Consider the following 19,929-nt stretch of genomic DNA (forward strand, 5'->3'; position numbering starts at 1 on the left):
TCTTTCAGTAATTTGTTCTAAAAAAATGTATTATGGTAAACTTTAACAGATCAGTGTTTTCTTATTTGAGTCATTTGTCCACCTCTGATTGTACATTTTACGTTCTGTAGGTGGAAAAAAGCCGCATTACGTCGTCGTCTCTGGACAATGGAAGCTACTGTGCTGCCAGCAGCGTCCACATCCAGCCTCCAGGTACTCTGGTTTCCTTGCTAAGACGAGGCCTGAGCTGGCCCAGGCGTGCTAGTCGAGCCGTGTGTGTGTTGCCTCGTCAGCTGTTGGCACGTGTGTGTGACTTTTTGACAGCTGTGGCTTCCCACATCAGGTGCTACTCACATGACTATTTGTTCCTGTATGAACTGCTGAGTCTGGGCGGACCTCTGCTGTACACCATGTACGAGGTGTTGGGGCAGATTTACCAGGAGCCTCAGCTCACAGAGAAGTGGTGCTGATTACCAGAGATAGAAATACATCACCCTCTGCATCTGTTAACAAATATAACCTGTGCAATATTTGATGTACATTCTTCTCTTTAAGTGTTCACAATCAGATGCCTTTTACTGGCTCAGGTTGCTGTGCTGAGACTTTGGCATCACCTGAGGTAGAGGTTTTAAAGGGGCAGTAATATGAAAAAATCACTTTATAATGGTTTTGCTATAGTGATATACATTCCTTTACTCATTCAGAGGGCCAAAGTTGGAAAAAATTCAGTTTCCTCCCTCCCTTGTTATTCCACATTTTGTAAAAAGTGAACTCCAAACGGGTGAGTTAGATTTTTCTCGCCTTATGAGTCATAAAGGGGAAACTCCTCCTCCTGACAATCCTGGCTCCTCCTACCCTAAATGAATGTGAGCTCCTCCCTTTCAAACTACCTTACAGGTAAAACAAACATGGCGAAGGCAGCTTAATGTCACAGTTAATATCTTTACGTTCAGTTTCACTTTTTGTAGCTGTTATACCGCTTTGTATCGCCTTTATGGGATGATCTGACGTGTTTGTAACCTAATGCGATGCCGCGGTTGGACAAAACGATAGACTCGTCTTAAATGGACTATTCCTGTTGTCAGAAGAGGTGAGGAGGAAAGGAAAGTGGCGTAGCAGCTCATGTGAGTTTTTGAAAGACCTGACTCAGCTGATAGTTGAGAGTTTATTTGCCTGCCGCTCAGCACGAGCGATCACAATCAGTTTCACTTTTAGTAGCCGTTATTCCGCCTCGTATCGCCTTTACGGGATGATCTGACGTGTTTGTGACCCAGTGTAACGTGGCGGCTGGACAAAACAATGGACTATCGTCTTAAATGGACTATATTTGTGGTCAGTAGAGGTGAGGAGGAGAAGGAAGACTGTTAATGATTTACTGCTGCTGTGATTAACAGCCTGTGTGTTTACGCCCACTCATGCATATGCATGAAGGCCCAAAAAACAGCTTGTTTTTAGGATTGCTCCGAAAGTAACTTTTCAGAAGGCTAAAACTCCAGAAAAGTTTTGGAAAATAAACCTGAAATACTATCTTGTTGGGGTTCTTAGAACAATTGGAGATGGGTGAAAAATACCATAATACTGGACCTTTACAAGTGGGGGATGGGCCTCCTTTGTAGCCTTGAATCCAGTCTGGATATTAAGTGTTTAAAGGGTGTTAAGTGAGGATGAGATATATCATCTTGAAGGGTATATTTAAGAGATTTCGATAGTTCTAAGACAGTACTAGTAGGTTCAGTTAAATGTGAGGAAACCAAATTCTTCTCTGAATTGTTTGACTTTATAATAATGAGTAAATCTAAACAAACGGAGGACAAGGAAGATGATCATGCATAGTTTTTTCCTAACTTACTTCATGAAGGGGTCCACAGACGTTTAAAACCACCTCCTGGTGCTGCCAAAGACCCACAGCAGAGAATTCAGTGACCAGTTTTCAATTATAAATTCTGTTTTGCTGCATAAGCAAAACTTTTGGATTTTTTTCAGGATATTTTTTAATAATTAACTTTAAAAATACCAAAGCCTTGTCTGTCCTGCAGACAACCATCAGGTGCCTCACCAATGAAAAAAGACTGATGATGTTTCTATGTGAGACTGACAGCATACCACCCTAACCCTGAACCACAGAGATGTGCAATGGAAATGCCAAAACAGTATTTGCATTAATATAAAAAGACAAATGGGAATAGTATAAGTAAACTCCACGAGTATGGCTTCAAAGACTTTAAGCTTTCAATATATTTTGTTCATTTTGTTGACTTACACTTACATATTTAAAGCTTGAAATAATCTATTCAAAGTAACCTTTTAACTTTGTTTTTTAAATGTTTTTATTATAATAGCACTTTTTGACTTGGTGAAAATCTTCTTCTTTTTTTTGTAATTTCTTACCCTCTGTCTTGCTTTGTATTATAAATGATGCCAAAGGTAAATTGTTGGGTTTCAGTGTGACCTCTGACCTTATTGTTATGACATCAGTATCTTTTTTTTGTAACTTCCAAGCACTTCTGACGTTTTCTTTCCATCTTCTTTTTTTCCTTTTCTCACACCATACTCCGCCATCACTCTTTTTTTCTCCTCCAATCACCTTTCTCTTTATCATTCACTTCATTTTGTTCAGTCTGTTTCGAGTTTCCAATGCTGCACCCTCTGATTGGCTGACTCCTGCCAGCGCAGAAGGTGATGATTGGTTGGCTATGGTCTTGAACGCTTGCCTTGTTGCTTTATGATTGGCGACATTGTTCCATTAGTCTCATCACTAATCAAAATCGACCAATCACGGACCAGCATGGGTTGTGAGCATTCGCCTAAGCAGCATGTGTTTAGCTTTGTAATCTTTTAAGTTGGAATTAAAAACAATAGTGGGTTTATGGCAACTAATAAAAAGCACCGTAGCGACCATTTAAGAACCAAAACTTGGATTTTTCAACATAGGATTAGAAGGCATAATCAGTGGCATGATAGAATTAAGGCACACGTATCAAACTCGAGGTCCGGGGGCCAAATCTGGCCCTTTAAAGTGTGCTTCTCAAGTGGGGGAACGGGATGGCACTACAGGGGGTACTTGAGAAAGAGAGAGAGAGAGAGGAAAATTACCAATTGAATTAAAAAGAACCCGAGAAACAACAACAAAATACACAAAATGAGACCAAAAACACAAAATGATGATAGAAATGATGGCTTGGTACAAAATCAGGAGGGAGATGACCGTAAATGATAAAAACTATAGAAATAAATCTATTCAGGAGGCATTAAATACTGATTCATTCCACTTATTTACAAAATCAGATTTTTTGAAATGTGTGTTATCACTCATTAATTCCATCATTATGCTCTATATTAGTTGTTTTTTCATAGTATTCTGAGCAAAAAGTAGTATTTGGACATAAGGGGGTACTTACATTCAAAAGTAAGAGAAAGTGGGGACTAAAAAGTCAGAAAAACCATGAATACTTACTGTAAATTACCAATTAATTCTGTTGTAGATATCTCCAAATTAATAAAGAAATCCAATGAAACTTTGCAGGGCTCACATTTTTCCCACACTTATATCAGATGATGGAAGTCATGTTTAATCTCAAATTGTTCAAAGAATTCTCAATTTTTCCCAAATCCTGCAATTTTCTCCAAATTACACCACAAAATGTCCCCAAATTGAATAAGAATATTAATTGAAAGTGAACGTGCAGGGACTGATTTCTGTCACTTATTGCTTCGATATTATCAGTGCCGTACATATTCTATCATTTATTTATACATGGAAGTGCAATAATGATTAAATTACTCATTTTCCCATCTACAATCTGGGGCACATTTCAGATAAACTGTTCCGTATTTGTCTCCTGAACTAAAATGAGTTTGACACCCCTACATTAAGGCCTCTTGATCAGATACAAAGAACCTTAATGGGAACGTTTACGTCACACACTCGCATTGTTAACCTGCTGTTCCATCGCATGGACTAACGCCTCTAATACTTCTGCTCTGCTCGTACGTAACATCATTAACGCCAAAGATCCATCTGATCACCGCTAAGTTTACATTTTCTCATCGTGTCCCCTCGGGGCCCATTTGACAGTGACCTTTGTGTCCACGTGTCTGTGGTGTGTCTGTGGTTCCCTCTTTTACAGAAGAAGGCCCTCCCCCCTCAGAGTCCCTCTGCAGGTCCTTGTCCTTTACTTCCTGATCAATCAGGAGACTGATAGCAGCTTTTTGCACACTGCCACATACACCCCCACCCCCCCACTGGCTGTACTGTTCCATCATTGCTGTTGATAAATTAATGTCAAGATGCACAATTTATGATATTCATAAGCTGTAAATATATAATAAATAAATACATTTATTGACATAAGTACTTTTGAGTTGTGGTTTGTTACCAGCCATTATAATAAAATAAATAAAAGACCCTGTCAGCTCAATGGCTTGATTTGTAAAATGTTTCCTTCAGTATTTAACAAGACAATGTTCAACCATCCTTGCGTCCCTGTTCCTGAGCTTAGACAACCTAACATACCTCACACAGGTAGCGCCTGCATCACAGCTTTTGTTAACTCAACACTTAACCCGTGCAAATCGCAAGCTTACGTAGCTTCTCACCAGATTGGGAAAAAAATGTTGGGACAAAGCTAAACAAGCTTATTTTGTAGCAGAAAATCAAAGCAACTTAAAAATGTTTAAATCTTTAAAATAAAAAATGGAATAAATTGAGTAGTACAAACATGATTTAAATCAAGGACTGCACAGCCAGCCTGAACAGAACTGAAGTGGATCTCTTCACAGCTTCTTTGGGGGTTTTCTACACAGGGTGGTCTTTTCTGTACTTTTTCTACATCTTTGGTACCCATGTGTCATTTAGTATTGTTTCCTTTACCTTTTATTGAATCGAATTGCAAATTAATATAGTCACTATTGAGACCAGTCAAAATGAGTTCCATTAATTAAAAAAAAATAAAAATAAAAAAGATTACTTGGACACAATGGGTAATACCAAAAGACTTTTAGATTTTTTTTATTTTATTTTTTATTTTTTTGCTGTGGCCAAGTGGGATCAGCTTCTGTATTCTGTTGACTTCCTTCTTCTGTGAGTATCCATAATTATGCTATAAATGTTGGCGCATGCATGCAACTATTTTTAAAGTTATGATTACTAGTTTTTTTTTTTGTTTGTTTTTTAAGGCAAATTTGTAAATAACAAGGTTGTAATATTAGAAATTAGCCTTCAGATTTGGTTCTAAATTGAGAGTAACAATGAATATTCAATTATTATTATTATTATAGTAAGATCCAGTGTTTTGTTGTTTCTTTTTGAATACAGGTGGGCAATTTTTTTTTTAACCTTTAGTTTAGTCTGTAAAATCTGTAAAAAAAAAAAAAAAAAAAAAAAAAAAAACAATATTTGCCTGTCTTTTCTTTCTTTTCTTTTTTTTTTTTTTGCATTAACCTTCAGGTGAGATGTGCATGACATGTGATGTGACACCGTGTTTCCGCTTTAGATCAGCATTGGTTCGTTTCTATGTCATGTCCACAGAATGTTTGTATGTGCAGGTGCGACATCCAGCCTGCGATCAGAGCAGCTCCATAAAGGCCCAGACAGTCGTCCTAAAGACCCTAACATGGCTGCAGAAGCTCTTTCTGCTTCCTGCGTAATCAACCACGCACAGCAAGGAGACGCCGAGGATAGAAGTCAAAGTACGGCTACTATGAAAGGTCAGCGCGCCTCCTTCCTCTGGTCTGTCTATTGCAGTGTTTCTCAAATGGGGGTACGCCACGGCGCTACAGGGGGTACTTGAGAGAGAGAGCGAGAGAGGAAAATTAACAAATGAAAGCATTAAAATATGGGGTTTTATTTTTAGTTAAAAAAAAAAAGATAATCATACTAAATATTGCCAGCAACTCACAAAATGACAACAAAAACACACTAAATAAGACGAAAAATATACTGATGAATAAAAATAACAAATGACAAAATGGCACCAAAAATGCACACACTAAAAGAGAAAAATATTATGACCAGTAACACACAAAACGGCAACAAAGACACTCTAAATGAGAGAAAAATACACAAGATCACTACAAAATACACAAAAATAACAGAGAAACATACAAAACCACACCCATGACACACACACACACACACGCACACACTGAGAAGGAATAATTTCAAATATGCCAACAATACACACACATGACAAAAAACAACACACAAAATAAGAGAAAAACATACTCAATATTGAAAAGAACAGACAAACCACAACAAAATACACAAAATGACACCAAAAGCACACAATCAGAGAAAAATATACTGAATTATAAAAAGAACAGACAAAATGACACAAAAACACACAAAATGATGATAGAAATGATCTCGATTAGAACAGGAACTGAAAATACAAGGGTCAGTCGTGGTCCCACATCAGAAGGGAGTAACAGGAAATGATAAAAACTATTAAAATAAATCTATTCAGAAGGCACTAAATACAGTTTTAGTCTACTTATTTACAAAATGAGATTCTTTAAAATGTGTGTTAACACATTCATTTCATCATTATGCTCAATAGTTGTTTTTTTCACAGAATTCTGAGTAAAATGTTGTAGTGGGACAAAGGAGGTACTTGAACCCAAAAGTACCTCCACTGGTTTATTGTGTGTATTTATCTGGGCTGAAGTTGTCTTGTCCTTCTATCCAAAACTATAGATTTATTGCTGCTGAAATGGTTTTTCCCTTCTTTGTTTTGAGTTTAATTCCATGACGGTCCCAGAGGGAGAACCAGAAACTGAGTGAACTTCAACTGGCGACCCTGTGTTGTTTGTTAGTGTTGGAGTCCAGCCCTCCAGTTCTGTGTGGGAGATGAAGACGGAGCAGTCATGCCTTGCAGCTCTCTCTCTCACACTTAATATAAATATTTGTAATTTAATATCTGCTGCTGACATTTCTCTGAACTTTTAAAGTCTGTCCACACCCAAACCTGCTCCTGAAATTTGCATCTAATTCATGAGGAGGAATCCTCACTAGCGTTATCAGTTTTTTTTCTTCCATCCGTCGTTAACTCCTCCTACACAGTTTGTCCGAATTTGACAAATAAGCCATCTAATGCTAAAGGATGCTAATTCTAGCTGATTTTAATGCTAGCTAATGTTAACAAATGCTAATGTTAATACAAGTTATGCTAATGTTAATACTAGTTAATGTTAATGTTTGCCAATGCTATTACTAGCTAATAATAGTGTTAATGTTAGGGTAATGTTAATGTTAATGCTAGCTGATGCTAATGCTAACTAACACTAATGTTGATACTAGTTAATGCTAATGTTTGCCAATGCTAATACTAACTAATAATAGTGTTAATATTAGGTTATTGTTAATGCTATCTGATGCTAATGCGAACTAATACTAATGTTGATACTAGTTAATGCTAATGTTAGCTAATGTTTATACTAGTTAATGCTAATGTTAGCCAATGCTAATACTAGCTAATAATAATGTTAATACTAGTTAATGCTAATGTTAGCCAATGCTAATACTAGCTAATAATAATGTTTATACTAGTTCATGCTAATGTTAGCCAATGCTAATACTAGCCAATAATAATGTTAACACTAGTTAATGCTAATGTTAGCCAATGCTAATACTAGCTAATAATAATGTTAATACTAGTTCATGCTAATGTTAGCTATTGTTAATACTAGTTAATGTTAATGTTAGCCAATGCTAATACTAGCTAATAATAATGTTAATACTAGTTCATGCTAATGTTAGCTCATGTTAATACTAGTTAATGCTAATGTTAGCCAATGCTAATACTAACATTGGTAATGGGTGTCTATACTTTTTGTGGTATCCTTCAGCACTTTAATTAGATAAATGATTGAGGTCAAAAGGTCACTCAGTCTCTCGTTCTGTTTTGACTCCTGCAGATTGTGGTAACCCCAAACCAACCAACCGCTGGAAACGGAAGATCCGAGCAAGTACGTTTCTTATTGTTTGGGTTACATTGTTAACATGTTACATCTGTGTTACATCTGTGTTATATTGTTTCTAATAAACCTTTCTTTTATTATATACATTCTACGTGTGCTTGCATGACTGGACTTGGGGCTTTTTTATGCCTAAAATAAGGGAGCTCTTCTATTTAATGCACACTGAACGTACAACTCTGGTCAGTGTTTGAACCACACAAACTATCTTTAGATATGTATACCACAAAAACGCTACAAATGCAAGCTAACAGCCCCTTTTTTAAACTCTAGATACATTTAATCATGTATTGTTTTTTATGCAAGTTAGGAGCATGTTTATTAATAATTATATTATAATTATAATGGTATGTGTTTGATCTGCACAGAAAACAAATAATCTTGTCAGTCACATATCAAACACAAGAGGTCAGTGTTGCTCCTTTGTGTTAAACAGATGGTGACGAGCATCCATCATTACTGTCATCAAAGTACATTTTTTTAACAATTGGATAGAATAATGACCCATTAATTTTGCAAATAATTCCAGTAAGTTCAGTTTGTCTTCATTTTTTTAATGGATGTTAAGGTTTCATTTATTCAGAAATGGTTTTTCAGGAAATAGAAATAAAAAATCCTGAAAAACCTTGTCTGAATGAATGAAACTTTAACATATACAGTAATGTTGCCCCACTGCATGGTATATACTACCTTTGGGGTTCATATGTTGATACTTTCTGTTTGTCGTCTCTGTGCACGCAGCCTTTCCTTTGATCTTTGTCAAGAACTTCCAGAAAGGACCAGAAACTGTTCCTGAAAATGACTCTGACTTTGAGGAGATCTCGACCTCTGAAAAACAAAAAGTACAAGTACTTCCTGTTATTTTAAGATGCAAATCACGTTTTCATCAGTGTTTTCAACCAGGGTTGGGGTCAATTAAGTTTTTCAGTCACAATTACGTTATCAATTACCCATGTTCAATTACGATTACAGTGACCAGCATTTTTTCCAAATACATTTAAATTACAATTTTTTTTACCCTCAAAAAGTCAATTACAATTGCGTTCTCAATACTAAAGTTCAATTACTATGAATTAAAATTACTGAGAATGAAATAAATAACCTAATAAAAGTTAACCTTCCTGTTGTGTTAGCTTTCTGTTAGCATTTCTAATGATAATGAGTCCTAAATCAGCTGTAAAATACACTAAAAACAAATATCTATCATCTAATTTCTTTACTATCTATTGATTACTTTGTTAGGCTTCCTAATCAATGAAAATATAGGTTTTAATATTTTGGTTTGGGCGTCTGAGCCTTTTTTGTGCTTTTTCTTTAAATGATAAAATGTGGTAAAGCTTGATATGAAACATATTTTAATATTTGTTAACTACATATGTGTAGAACTGTACATAGAACTGTAACATAGTTCCCCAGTTTTCAGTTAGATTATAATTGACAATTTTGGTAGAATTTTCATGGCAGTTTCAATTACAAAGTCAATTATCTGAGCTCAATTACAATTTAATTAAGATTACAACAGAATTTTAAAATTATAATTACGCCATAATTGTAATTCATTGTTAATTAAGCGATTATAATTATATTTCACCCCAACCCTACTAATAACAGCCGTTAAGTCTTAATGGTGGTTTAATTATGTGACTTTATCTGCTGGTTCCCAGAACTGTTCAGCAGGAGAGGAGAAGAGCCATCAGAGTTCAGCTGTAACGACAGACGTCTGTCTTTCATCCAGCTCAAAGAAACGCCTGATGATATCCCAGTCTGACAAGGAGAAGCTTCTGAATTGGGAAGTTGTTGACAAACCAGTGGAGGGCACCAAAAACACACATCTGCATAAAAACCAGGTGCAGCCTTGATTCTGTCTCTAAACAAGAAGATGAAAGTACACTATAATTATTTACACATTATATTTGACCACATGTTCCCTCTCCTATAATGTTGTTGTTTTTTTATCAGGTACCAGCAGATGCAGACACAGATAAACCTCAGACAATCCCAGGCCAGAACGGAGAAGCCCCTGAGGGCCAAACTTCCCCTTCGGCCTTCAGAGCCATCGCCAACGCCTTCAGGAGGACGTTCAGTGGCACCATTCATTCCAACAGCTCCAAAACCGCCGTGATAATGTGCGTGTCTAGTGCTGGGTTTATATTTTCAGTTGATAAAAAAACAATCAGCCGTAACATTATCACCACCTGCTTTGTACTATGCTGCTTTTTTGCCACCACATCCTCTACCAGTATGTTCTCTGACACACCGGGAGAGGAACCAGCATTAACATCTTCATCATAGGTTCTCCACTCATGGGTCAGGGCCCAAAAATGGGTCACAGAACGTTTTTGTTGTTTGCAGACATTCATTCGGGCCAAAAATACCAACAAACAGAAAAGATGTTGTCCTGATTTTAGAGGTATTTATTTATTAAGCCTGGGACAGAAAACAGATAAATTACTATTTTGTTTCCTTTCAACACCTTCATTTTGTAGTCAGCAGATTATATGTATAATATATCATTTTAAATGTATTAAAGGTCCTATAGTCACCTTTTTGTGATTTTTAATTTTTTTTTTTAACTTTTGGATTTTGGGTGATTTTGTCCAAAATTCATAAATAAATAGGAGTTGTAGAAATTAAAAATTTGATATATTCAAAATATATCGAATTTTCTATTTTGGGGATATTAAAAATGACAATATCGCTATATCAGTATATATATATATTTTATAGCTTATTTTGTGTTTAAATATTTGTGTTAGGAGTCGCTGCTTTCACTACTTCTCAGAACAGCATGAAAAGCACAGTTTGATGGATCCTAACCCAGACCTTTCCCTAAACAAGCCACACTACAGAACTCACTCACACGTGCTGTCCCTTAGAGGAGTAAAAGACTCAAGTGCCACATATTGTGCAGCTGTTTGTTAACAAATGTGCTTTTGTGGCATTTGGATCATCAAATGTAACCAAGAATTCTCTTTCTGGTCAGACTTTATTTGAAATTAAATGATTAATCGCTATATATTAATCACCCAGCCCCAGTAGAAATTAGATAAACATTTGGGTTTGTATTTAACAGAGCAAGCAGTGTGATTATAAACATATTTGTGATTGTTATTTAAACATCTGTTCTCTCATTTTTGTTGTCACTAGGAGATCAAAGCAAGACAACAACCGCAAACGTAGACCAATGTCTGAAGGGACGTTCAGCCTGAGTTCACTCTTTAGCGCTGTGACGCCAGACATGAACGGAAGAGAGAAAAGGAAAGGGGCCACTTGTGAACCACACTGGGTGTCTGATGGGACCAATCCTTGGGGTTCAGAGCGAGATCTGCCCGCTCTGCTGAAGAGGGTGTCCCTAAAGGGCCGGCGGGACATAGGAGAGGTGTTCTCCGACGACATGAGTTCACGACCCCGTCGTAGGCTCGACTTGTTCTCGTCCCTGCGGCTAAAAAAGAGGGATTTCTCAGAGGGTGACGGGAACGATCAGGAGGTGCAACAGGAAATAAGGACCATCTTTTCCAACCTTAGAAACAAAGGTTGGTACGATGAAATCATCACGTTTTTTATCTGGTATCCAACAAAGTTTCAACGTTCGCTGTCATTTTTTACTCCGTTGCTTCAAAACTATTTAAAGCAGGGATCAGCAACTCTATCACAGCGTGTGCCACAAAAATGTTATTGTATCTGATCCCAGGGCCACATCAATATTCATGTCAGCATTTAGAATACTGACCAATCAGAGCATTAATACAGGAGAAAATGTCTTTATGGTTTTGTTGTTTTGTCAGTTTTTATTCATTATGTGTGGTTTTTGTTTTTGCGTTCTTGTTGTAATTTTCTTGTGTATTTTTCTGTCATTTTCTGCATTTTTGTTGTCCTATTGTGTGTTTTTTGGGGACATTTTCTGTATTTTTGTTGTTTTTTTATTTTACGGCCATTTTGTGAACAGTGTGTGTGTGTCTTTGGAGCTATTCTGTAATGTGTTTGTGTTTTTGTAGTCATTTTGTTTGTGTCCGTCTTTGTTGTGAGTCATTTTGTGTATTTTTTGAAGCATTTGTCTTTTTCTTTGGGACTTTAGGCTCAAAATTACTTAAGAAGGAGGAGAAACTTGATGCAAGGTGATCAAAACATCTCACGAGGATCATCTTTTGCACATTTTTGGCCATTTTTTACTTCCATTAGATGTTCTTTTGGAGAAGTAGGTCAGATCCATTTGTGCCTTCAGAATTCCTTAGATTTATAAAAGCACAGATTAAACAGAGTCTACATTTATAGACTTCAACACAGTTGCTCCCCTATATATAAAATAAAAGTTTATTACTGCCTCATTAAACATGAAATGTTTCTCTTACTGCCAGTCTCCAGTCAGCAGAATGTGGACGAGCCATCGTCAAGTGAAGATGAAAATGAATCCCCAACATCTGATCTAACGGTATGTACTTGAAGGCACCATACAGTTCCGCGTTAACATATATGACATGAATGTTTTGGCATCATGTTGTGTGTATATTACTTTAAAACGTGTTGTGCTTTGTGTGTCAGTTACATCCAGAGAAGCTGAAGAAGAAGCAGGAAAGGATGGTGGCCCAGCAGGAGAAGCGAGATCAACTGAAGAGGCTTCACAGAGCTCAGGTTCAGTTTGTTTGTCATAAATTCAGTTTGAAAATCAAATATGCACAGAAGCCTCTAGTAAAAAAAAAAAAAAAAGACATCAAGATTAAAATGCAATCTGTTTAATGGCCTTGTATTGCAGCACTCATCGTTTTAGGCTGAAATAAGCACAACTGACTGCGTACTTTTATTTTATTTGACACATTTCTTTGTAATTCCGTTTTCCATTGATACGTAATGTTTTTTTTTTTTTGTTGCTTTTTTTCACATCTAAACTGCAATATGAGGAAAGTGTCGCTCTTGATATTTCAAATGATCTCATTTAAGAAGTGAGTCAATGAAAAAATAGTTACTGACGTTGCAGCAAGTGTATATTTAGATGTTTTTTTTTAATAATTTAAAAGAACCACCAGCGATGCCAAGCGTCAGTAGCATTAGCCAGGCTTTTGTCCACATTTAGGAGCTGCTCTGTCTCGCATTCACTAAATTCTTGTTTTGTAGAGGGGAGCAATAAAAGAGTGAGTAATGATGAGTAATACATTCTATAACCCTAGTACATATTTAGCTTTAGCATCAAAACACCAATATGTGAACGGTACATTTCAACATGTGGATGCTGTTCAAATGACCTTATTCAGTAATTATAATATGTACTACTTCAAAGTGTAATTGTGGCCCTTTTGCTTCCCTTATTTTACTCAATGAACTCCTGCAACACAATTTGACTTTGGTCAGATTCAGTCAAACCTTTGTTTGACTTCCGCATCTTCTTTGTATTCAAAACATGACTTTTAAGGAAGGAAAAATAATGTAAACATAATTGCCGCTTGAAATATACATATAACCCTAACAAACAAATGCATGATAAAAAAAAGAAGCAACAGCAGTGGTTTCCAACCTTTTTTGGACAGTGACCCCATTTTTAGATCACAAATTAGTTTTTGATTGTGTTGTTATACTGTGTAACAAATACAGAGAAGCCACAATGTGCCAGGTCAGATATTTGTATACTGTATTTTTCCTTATACAGGATTTTATTTGACTAGATTTATATTTCAGAATGTGAAAGTATAGAATACAGTTGTTTCAGGATTGTGTTGCACTTTAATTTGAAAAGGAATAATGATTAAAACACATAGAAAAAATATATATTGAATCATTAATTTTTAGAAATTAACTCATTCCAGGCTACCCCACATGGGGTCACCACCCCAAGATTGAAAAACACTGAGCTACAGTGTTATAGCTGTTAGATAAAGTTTAGTTCATTAATTTATGAACAGAACTGTTGACAAAGGGCAGCCCTAGTAGAGTCCAACCCTCACTGGCAACTGTTGAGGGTTATTTGTATTTCAAGCATCTATAAAAGAACTACTGTATAACACCCTTTGTGTTTGTTTTTGTTTTTTAACTAGTACATTTTAGTGCTATAACAACATTAGAAACAAATTGTCTAATTTTTTATGTCATTTTTGTGTAGGCAATTCAAAGACAGCTTGAAGAAGTTGGAGAGAAACAAAGAGATCTGGAGGAGAGGGGGGTAGCGATAGAGAAGATCATCAGAGGAGAAACAGGTACGCACCAGCATCACTTCAGATCTGAGTCATACAGTCAGATTTATAATCCCAGTGTGGTGGGAAGCTTCTACATCAGCTAATGGCTTCACATACCAAAGACGGGGCTTTTATACGTTAATGCTTCTGTACAAGGTGGACTGGGATCATTTTGTGTCCACACCAGCACCATGTAGAAGCTGTTAAGTCAGTGATTCTCAACACGTGGCTCTTTATGCCTTAATTTGAATAATTATTCCCCCAGAAAACCTTAAAAGGGGGAAACTTTTTAACCCCTTTTTACCCATTTCTTTTGGTCATTTTGCAACTTCCTTTGTCACATTTTAGTCCCTTTTCAAAAGGTTCTGACATTTTTTCTTTTTTAGACTTTAGCTACCTTTTGCCAATAAATATCCCAATAGAAATATTTTTTGGTCCATTTTTGCAAGTTATTTTTGACACTTTTATCCAATTTTTGTGCTTTTAATTTTTTTTTACCACTTTTCATCCCAATAAGCTAATTTTCGCCCAATAAATACCACTTGTTTCCTTTTTTCCCTACATTTAGTCTGTTTTTGTTTTACATTTTGCCCTTTTTCACTATTGTTTGCCACATTTTGCTCATTTAAGCTATTTTTAGCCATTACATTATACATGGTTCCTCTTTATTTTCCCATTTTTTTCCACTTTTCACTCTTTTTTTGCTACATTTTTGCCACTTATGGACCATTTTTGACCACCTGCTAGTGGACCGGACTGGCCCACTGAAACGGTACCCGGTATGCCAGATGACCAGTCCACCCCTGTGTCTTTGTGTTTGTCAGAGTGACATGAATGTATGTGTAGTGACTCACGTTCATTCCTTATTCACTCTCCTACTGTTGTTTTGTTTTTGTTTGTTTCAGCATCTCCTCCATCAGACGACCATGAGGAGGCTCATCTCTATCAGTCCTGGTTTAAACTGGTCCTGGAGAAGAACCGGCTTGCACGTTACGAGTCTGAACTCATGATCTTGTAAGGGACTTAAAACGTGCACAAAAACAATGTTTTAATGCTTTTTGAGCTCATGTTCCACACAAAATAAAAAAAAAAAACAATTGTGTTTTTGACACAGTGTGCAGGAGCTGGAACTGGAGGACACCCAGAGCCGACTGCAGCAGGATCTGCGTCATAGAATGGCAGTAGAGGGTACGACTATAAACATACGATGCTGTGTTTATAATAATACGTTATTAATATTATTATTATTGCTTTAGAGCCACAGGTGCATGGTGACCTTAAGGCTGTGCTTAGATTCACTTATTCTTTCATTATCTATACACACTTTATTGTGGAAATTGGGCATAAATTTGATAGATGTGACGTTAACATAGTTAAATCTAACCCAAAAAATACCAACATTGCTCCAAAGGTGTCATGATTTAGAGAATGACACTTAATGACAACCTAATGACACCTTATTCATGCTAATGACAGATAATGATATCGTAATGTCAGCCTTATGAATAAAACTTCAAGTGACGTGCCGTGACCACTAGGGCTGGGTAGGCACGTTGCAAATCGAGACCACCAATGACAATTTCATATGTTTCTGCTGTCAAGTGTTAATTCAATTCAAATCAACTTTATTTGTATAAAGCAATTTCCAACAAAGTCATCTCAATGCGCTTATCAAAATATAAAATTCATAATAAGAAAGAAAAAACCCAACAAGATCCACATGAACAAGCTTTTAGCCATCAAACAAAATCAACATCATAAACCCCATTAAAGAAACATAAACAATTATTTAATATAGCCTCCATTCTCTCCCAACAAGATATATCTCATGACATGGCAGCACATCCGTTGTTTGTGTTGGAAACAGAGAAACACGGAGAAAAAGACAACAACAACAACTCAGAACAGCCTCAGTGAGGCACAACCACAAAGCCAATCCTTCTTTTTGTACCATTCACTGTGAAAAGTACCAACAATGTTCTGACTTTACTTTTGCTGAAGGTCTGGTAACTCAGGTGTTGGTCTCCCATCTTTTAAAAGCTGTTGTTTTTCCTCAAAAAAAAGTTTCTCTATCATTCCTGGCGCTGTCATCCTGCCTGTAGTGTTATCCCGCCCAAGAGCTAGAGAACGTAGCAGCAGCGGTCACATGGCATCGATTCATTAATGTACTGTGAACTTAGGTATAGCATTTAGCATAGCACGGTTACGTGCAAAGGCAGCTCTCTACGCTGCCTTTGGACGTAAATGGTTGTCATCTTGGGGACCTGACTGCAGGAGGCAGAGGAGCAACGTGCCTTTGGGAGGGGGCGTGGCCTCCCTCTGCCTTACAGTGGAGTAAAAAAAAAAAAAAAGACTGCAGCTGTTCCAGGAAATAATGTTTAGTAATTTGGGCTATGAATCTCACAAAATTCACCCTTGGGTAGGCACTGCCTACCTTGCCTACCCTGACGGCACGTCACTGAGTATTACCAAATATTTTTGGCAATCTTTGATTTAACAAGAAATATATGAGGCTTCCAGGATAAGTTTCTGTCAATAATTACACCAAGAATATATGTTATATAATATTTAACACTTATCCATTGTTTCTCAAACTTTTGTACCACCTTTTTCTTATTTCTGAATCCAAGTACCCCCTTTGTCCAACTGCAACATTTTTCTTAGTAAACAATTTAAAAACAACTATAGATCATAATGATGGGATGAATGAGTGATAACACACATTTTAAATAATCTCATTTTGTAAATAAGTGGAAATAAACAGTAATTAGTGCATTGGTTTCTACCTTTTCTGGATCGTGACCCCATTTTCATATTAAGAATTTCTGGTGACCCCAAAGACATTTTTTTTCTAGAATTAGTTTTTTTTTTTTATCACGTTTGAGCTCAGATCATTTTTTTTTTATTTATTTATTTTTTTTACTGCATTTTAGTTGAACTAGATTTATATTTCACAAAGTGAAAGTATAGAAATGCAGTTGTTTAAAGGGGCCATAAGTAGAATTGTGAATTTTCGACTTTTAAATATGTCTGAAATACCTAAAATCAAAATTAAGAAACATGTCCTGAACTGTCATGCTATATGTGAATATTTTTTAGTCTATATACTGTAGTTATATATACATTAATAAATATTGCCGGCCTGTCCAACTTGTAGTAGCTTTTTTCCACCGGTTGAGTGAGTAAAAGCCTATTTACAGCAGAACCGTCCCTAAACTAGGCCATCTTGGGCGTGAACTGATTTTTCTCAGCCTCTGCTGGGAGCAGGGTTACTTACTGGTTCACTTGGAGGTGAAATACTTGAAGATGTCATCTTTTGGAATAACTATACACTTGTATTCATCCTGTTGACGCCTTGAGAGCTTGAGAGTGGAGGATTCTTCTTCTTAGACGCCTCAGAGGCGTATTGCCTCTTGGTGGTGGCAGAAATTGCTTGCAAAATCTACATATGGCCCCTTTAAGATTGTTATTTTGATTTTTTTTTTTTTTTTTTTTTCCAGAAATTTCAGGTGACCCCATTTTAACTCCAGCCGACCCCACATGGGTTGAAACCTGATTTAGTGGCTCCTGATTAGGTTTATTTCTATAGTTTTTTTTAATCATTTCTGGTCATCTCACTCCTGGGGTGGAACCAAGACTGACACTTTATTTGTTAATTTTCCCTTTTCTCTCTCAAGTACCCCCTGCAGTGCCACCGTGTACCCCATTTGAGAAACACTGCACTCGTCTGTTTAATATGCTTTTGGAATAATCCAGTTAATTGATGATTCTCAATCCAATGGTTTAATTTCAGACACAAAGAAGAGCGCCTCCGAGCTGCAGGCGGAGCAGGAGCTGCTGTCTGAGATCATGAGGACGGTGGAGAAGCGGGACATGTTGGTGTCTATACTGGATGAACAGAGGTTGAAGGAGAGGGCTGAAGACAAGGACCTGGAAAGCCTCATCCTGTCCAAAGGCTACGAGTTCCACTGGGCTCACACCAGCGACTCTGGAATCTCCGGCTCTCCTGTGAGCTGGAAGAGCCAGAGCGATAAAAACGAGTGAATGTCGTGTCAGATGTTTGTCTCTTTGCATTGTGACACATAAAGGCTTTTTTTTAAAACGCTGGCATTGTGTGCAGAGCTCAGAGGGATGATAGGAATATTAGTTTGAGGCTTTAAAGTTTCTGTGGCTGTGACTGACCTGACACTGGATGTAACCAGCTTTAATAATGTGACGTTTTGCACTTGAACTGAACTGCTGAGTAATCATGGCTGCTTTAGGCGTTTGCACCTTTTGTGTATTCATTGTGACACTTCACTGGATTGCACACATTTCAATGTTTTCGCTCACACCGTGTAGTTCAAGTTTGCTGTGTGTGCGTGTGTGTGTGTGTGTGACCTTAAGATTGAAACTGTAATATAAATAGGTGTGTGAATCAAATATACTCCTTTTCACACTAACATTCAAAATGTATATACATCTTCTGTCGTATTTATTTAGAACGTGACTCACACTCATTAACGCATGTCTGGCTTCTCTCCACCAGTTTTAATCTGATGCACCTATTTGTGTGTGATGTGAAATCTGAAAAAAAAGAAAATAATTCAGCGCTTTTTTAATGTCGTAATGTATTTACTTCTTAGCAAAAGAAAAACCACTTTGCTCGGTTTTTTGTTTTGTTTTTAATGTGACAAACTCATCTCTCTTCAAAGAAGACAATGATGTTTACGTGATCTTTAACCACATACTGTAGGACACACACTGGTACTTGTTTGTTGTGATTCTGGACAGTGGAGGCGGTGTACAAGTTATGTTTTTAACATAAATCTGTACACTGTTTTCTTTGTTTTGAGTCTTTTAAAAATGGCATGTATCTTTAATAAAAATTAAATAAAAATATTTAATTCAAATAAATATTTTAGTTGTTTTATTAAATGGGGAAACTTGTTGCAGTTTGCCGTCATTTAACCTTTGCACTTGATGTTTTAGTTTAGGAAACTTTATATTAAATTGAGGCTTAAAAAGACACTAAACTTTTTGTATCATTTGGAATAAATACAAAGCAATGCCATCTTACAAGTGAAATTATCCAGACTATACTGGCGATTTGTGTTGGATAGTGATGGTAATATTTAGTCATTTTTGTACTTTTGACACATGATTAAAATATTTTAGTCATGATCAAAAGAGTGAATTTAAATGAGATAATATCAAGATTTTAAGCATCTTACAAATTGACCAATGGTTAACCTAAAAAAAAATCTAATTCCATCATAAAATCTGAAAATACATACATTTTTCACTATTTTACACCACTTGTCAAACACATTTTGTTTTCATTCAGATTTGAACTCCATAATTATTTTTCATAATCTGTGCGTTTGTGTGAATTGTACATATTGTGAAAAGAATTTTTAAATGACAAATGTATCAATCACCCTAAAATATAGACAAAATATATTTTTATTTTTATAATCTTTTTAAGGGGGTTTTTCTTTGCAAAAATTAGTGTATTTAACTGTAAGCTCATAGATTGCATGTTTAAAACATGAGACCAGACATGGGCCACATGTGGCCCTCATAATACACAAGTACACAAAAAGACACGAAAAATTCCCAAAATGACAACAAAGACAGACACAACAACCACTGAAACAAAATGACTACAAAAACACAAAACAAATTACTGAATAGCTCCAAAGACACACAAACTGTTCACAAAATGACAGTAAATTACAGAAACAACAAAAATACAGAAAATAACCCCAAAAATGCACAAATCAACAACAATGCAGAAAATGACAAAACACAAACACAAAAAATAACAAAACTA

At 36.3% G+C, this 19,929-nt stretch overlaps 1 protein-coding gene across 6 annotated transcripts in view; it reads left to right on the forward strand.

Annotated features, from left to right (window-relative positions):
• LOC114464610 (protein-methionine sulfoxide oxidase mical2b-like) overlaps nucleotides 1–19,010 on the forward strand; it is a 76,844-nt gene extending 57,834 nt beyond the window's left edge. For 2 of the 6 annotated variants that reach the window (XM_028448984.1, XM_028448985.1), the window contains 13 exons: nucleotides 111–192; nucleotides 5,524–5,685; nucleotides 7,894–7,944; nucleotides 8,695–8,795; nucleotides 9,618–9,800; nucleotides 9,913–10,079; nucleotides 11,101–11,486; nucleotides 12,309–12,382; nucleotides 12,493–12,582; nucleotides 14,042–14,135; nucleotides 15,020–15,128; nucleotides 15,229–15,302; nucleotides 17,908–19,010. In XM_028448984.1, coding sequence (XP_028304785.1) covers nucleotides 111–192; nucleotides 5,524–5,685; nucleotides 7,894–7,944; nucleotides 8,695–8,795; nucleotides 9,618–9,800; nucleotides 9,913–10,079; nucleotides 11,101–11,486; nucleotides 12,309–12,382; nucleotides 12,493–12,582; nucleotides 14,042–14,135; nucleotides 15,020–15,128; nucleotides 15,229–15,302; nucleotides 17,908–18,158 — 1,824 coding nt within the window. In that variant the 3' untranslated portion in view covers nucleotides 18,159–19,010. Of the gene's footprint in view, nucleotides 1–110; nucleotides 193–2,596; nucleotides 3,140–4,106; nucleotides 5,287–5,523; nucleotides 5,686–7,893; nucleotides 7,945–8,694; nucleotides 8,796–9,617; nucleotides 9,801–9,912; nucleotides 10,080–11,100; nucleotides 11,487–12,308; nucleotides 12,383–12,492; nucleotides 12,583–14,041; nucleotides 14,136–15,019; nucleotides 15,129–15,228; nucleotides 15,303–17,907 lie in introns of those variants that run through there. The other 4 variants (XM_028448990.1, XM_028448988.1, XM_028448986.1 and 1 more) reach the window with 4 other exon arrangements.
• Nucleotides 19,011–19,929: the final 919 nt, after the last annotated feature.

This window comes from Gouania willdenowi, chromosome 6 (assembly GCF_900634775.1).
Source record: "Gouania willdenowi chromosome 6, fGouWil2.1, whole genome shotgun sequence".
Lineage (NCBI taxonomy): Eukaryota > Metazoa > Chordata > Actinopteri > Blenniiformes > Gobiesocidae > Gouania > Gouania willdenowi.